The sequence below is a fragment of the Crocodylus porosus genome, unplaced genomic scaffold (assembly GCF_001723895.1).
Source record: "Crocodylus porosus isolate Cpor-Errol unplaced genomic scaffold, CroPor_comp1, whole genome shotgun sequence".
Classification (NCBI taxonomy): Eukaryota; Metazoa; Chordata; order Crocodylia; family Crocodylidae; genus Crocodylus; species Crocodylus porosus.
Window position 1 is genome coordinate 10,969,888 of NW_017728918.1, and position 2,877 is coordinate 10,972,764.

The 2,877-nt window shown below is 69.1% G+C and overlaps 1 protein-coding gene across 1 annotated transcript in view; it reads right to left on the reverse strand.

Annotated features, from left to right (window-relative positions):
- Positions 1 to 2,877, reverse strand: part of GAREM2 (GRB2 associated regulator of MAPK1 subtype 2) — a 5,962-nt gene that overhangs the window by 755 nt on the left and 2,330 nt on the right. Inside the window, exons 3-4 of the mRNA XM_019538121.1 lie at positions 1,730 to 1,893; positions 4 to 613 (exon numbers count right to left, since the gene is read on the reverse strand). Coding sequence (XP_019393666.1) covers positions 4 to 613; positions 1,730 to 1,893 — 774 coding nt within the window. The remainder of the gene's footprint in view (positions 1 to 3; positions 614 to 1,729; positions 1,894 to 2,877) is intronic.

Genomic DNA, 2,877 nt, shown 5'->3' on the forward strand with positions numbered 1-2,877 from the left:
GACGCCCTGCGCGAGGTAGACGCGGGTGACGCCGCCCTCGGCGCCCCGCACGATGGTGGGCGACAGCGGCGCCGTGCCGCGAATCACGATGCTCTCCGCCTCGAAGCCCTTGGGCGGCCGCGGCGGGGGCGCTGGCCCGGGCCCCCCGGCTCCGTAGCGTGGCTGTGGCTGTGGCTGTGGCTGTGGCTCCGGCTCCGGGGAGCTGCCGGGACCGGCCTCGGAGGAGGCGAAGGTCTCCGGGGAGGCCGCCGCGGGCGGCTTCGGCCACTCCAGGCCGTCCGAGGCGGAGGGGCTGGGCGAATAGGCCGGGTTGGAGAAGGGGTTGAGGGCTCCGAAGGGGGCAAAGCGCTTCTGCCCGTGGGGCGGCTTGAGGCGGGGGCAGCTGTGGTAGGTCTTGAGCCCGGCCTCGCCCCCCGGCAGGGGTGTGGAGCGCCCGCTGGCCGCGCTGGGGCCCGCGTCCGCGTAGGCCCAGGGGTCCGACCACGAGGCGGGGGCCCCCAGCAGCGGCCGGCCCGACGAGTCCCCGGCCTTGCAGTCGCCCCAGGTGCAGGGGTAGCAGTACAGGGAGTAGGAGTCCGGCGAGGGGGAGCAGCTCCCGCTCCGTGGGCCCGACCTGCCGGGGGGAAAGTGAGAGCTACCGGGGGGCCTGGCACGGCACAGCCAGGGCCCGGGGGCCGGCCGCGGCCCGGAGGGGGTGTCCTGGCAGGAGGGACCCTGCCAGGCCGCGCATCCGGCTGCAGAGACGCCGAGTCGCGGGCAGGGTCGATTCGCACCTTAGAGACAAACCGAAGCGGCTGCGCAGCACAGCGCAGACCGCAGTGTCGCGGCACCGGACCGCTGCCCGCGACCGTCCCGGCATCAGACGCCCTCCCCCGCCCGCAGGGCCCCGCGGCCGTCTACCTGGGACAGATGGACGAGCGCCGGGGGACGACCCCTCGGCCTCCCTGGACACCCCCTCGCTGACCTCAGGGCGGCTGGTCTTAGACGAGACCCTTCCACCACTGACTTGAGCCGGACCTGGCGGCACGGCCACAGACCGGGCGGTCAAGTGTGGTTTCAGCAGGGACTACGGCTTCTTATCCCATTACCGGGCTGAGCTTTGCCGGCCGCTTTGTGCCTACGGGCTTATCGCTCGCTTGTTCACCTCTCCCAGCACTGCCTGCCCCTCTCTCCCCCTCGTCCTTACATTTACATTTCTTTCCTTATACCCTGCTTCATGCATGCGCATTCACAGCATCAGATGAAGTGCACTTCAGCTATATCTATATATACACGTGTATCTCTATAGGGAAGGCAGGCAGGCAGGCAAGGAGAGAGAGAGGAAAGGAAGAGAAAAGAAAGAGGGAAAGAAGGCGGGGAAGGAAAAAGAGAAAGAAGAAAACAAAAAAAGAGAGAGAGGGAGAATCAATGGACTTTGGTTCGTCTAACGAGGTGCAGAGCCACCCTACCTTGTGCTCGGCTTCAGACGACCCCAGGGACGGGCCTCCCTCCGCAGAGGGGCTGCAGCCCAGGGGACCGGGCTCCATCCCGCAGGCCGGGCCTGGGGGGGCGGGGGCCCCCGGGGCAGGGCCCACCTCTGCTGGAGCACTGCCCCGCTCCAGCCCCCTTGCTCAGCTGCCCGGGGCAGCGGAGGGTTGCCCAGGGGGCTAGGGATGTGGGTGCTGGGTGGCCGCCCCCCACGCGAGAGCTGGGCCCCTTCCGCCGCCCCCCAGGGCCCGCCGTCACTCACACGTCGTGCAGCCCGGAGGAGTAGTAGGAGAGGCTGGGGCTGGGCGACTGGGCAGGCGGGAGCTTGGGGAAGCGCAGGGGCACGGGCGGGCTGGGGGCGGCGTGCAGGCGGCCGCCCCGGGGCGGCACGGGCGGCGCGTTGAGCAGGCGGCACTCCTCCTTCACCTGCCAAAGGGACGGGGGGTCAGCACGGCAATCCCCCCAGCATGGGCCTGGGGGCAGTTGCAGGACAGGCCCTGTCCGGCTGCCCCTGCATGCGCCCTTGCTGCCGCGGGGTTTGGGCTCCCCAAGCCGGGTCTCCCCCGAAGGCCCGCACGGGCCCACAGACCTGCCCCAGGGTGGGCTGGGCAGGGCCAAGCACCCACCGTCTAGGGTGGGATTTGGGAGCGGCTGCTGCTGGGGTCCCCAGTGCAAAGCCACAGGGGTGGGGGCAAGGGGCAGAACCAGGCTGACCTGGATTTTAAGCCTCCCCCGAGGCGCTGGTGCCGGCTGCGGCCCAGGCCGGGCTGGGGCTGGGCTGCGCCAATGCTCCTGCTGGCCCCAACCCGCAGGGTCCTGGCTGGAGGGTCTCGCCCCTGCACGTGGACCCCTGAAGGGTCTGGCCCCTGTACTCGGGTCAGACCAATGCTGCACTGCAGGCAGGAAGGGATCTGCCCCCTGGTCGGCTTGGTCTGGACTGAGGGGGTTTTACAAGGTTTCCCTTCCTCTGTAGCAGGGCCACGGCCTCTGCGCAGGATCTATTAGCGTTTCATAGCAGCAGGACGCTGGCTGCGTCCCCGTGGCGGGGTGGGGTGTGATGGCTGGTGTTGTCAGGGCTGATGGTCGTCTTGCGTGGAGTTTAGGTAATGGATCTGGGGTGGTTTGGGCAGGACTGATCCTGCCTCAGCGGGTGTGACCTCTGGAGCTCCCTGCGGCCCCACGGCTCTGGGACCCTGATGCATCCCCAGCTCCATCGGGCAGAGCGCTGCCGGCAGGTCGCGGGCAGTGATTCTTCCCTCTGTTCAGCACTGGGGAGGCCACATCTGGAGTCTGGTGTCCAGCTGCAGGCCCCCACTACAGAAGGGATGTGGGCACATTGGAGAGAGTCCAGTGGAGGGCAACGAAAATGGCTGTGGGGCTGGGGGACAGGCCTGGTGAGGGGAGGCCAAG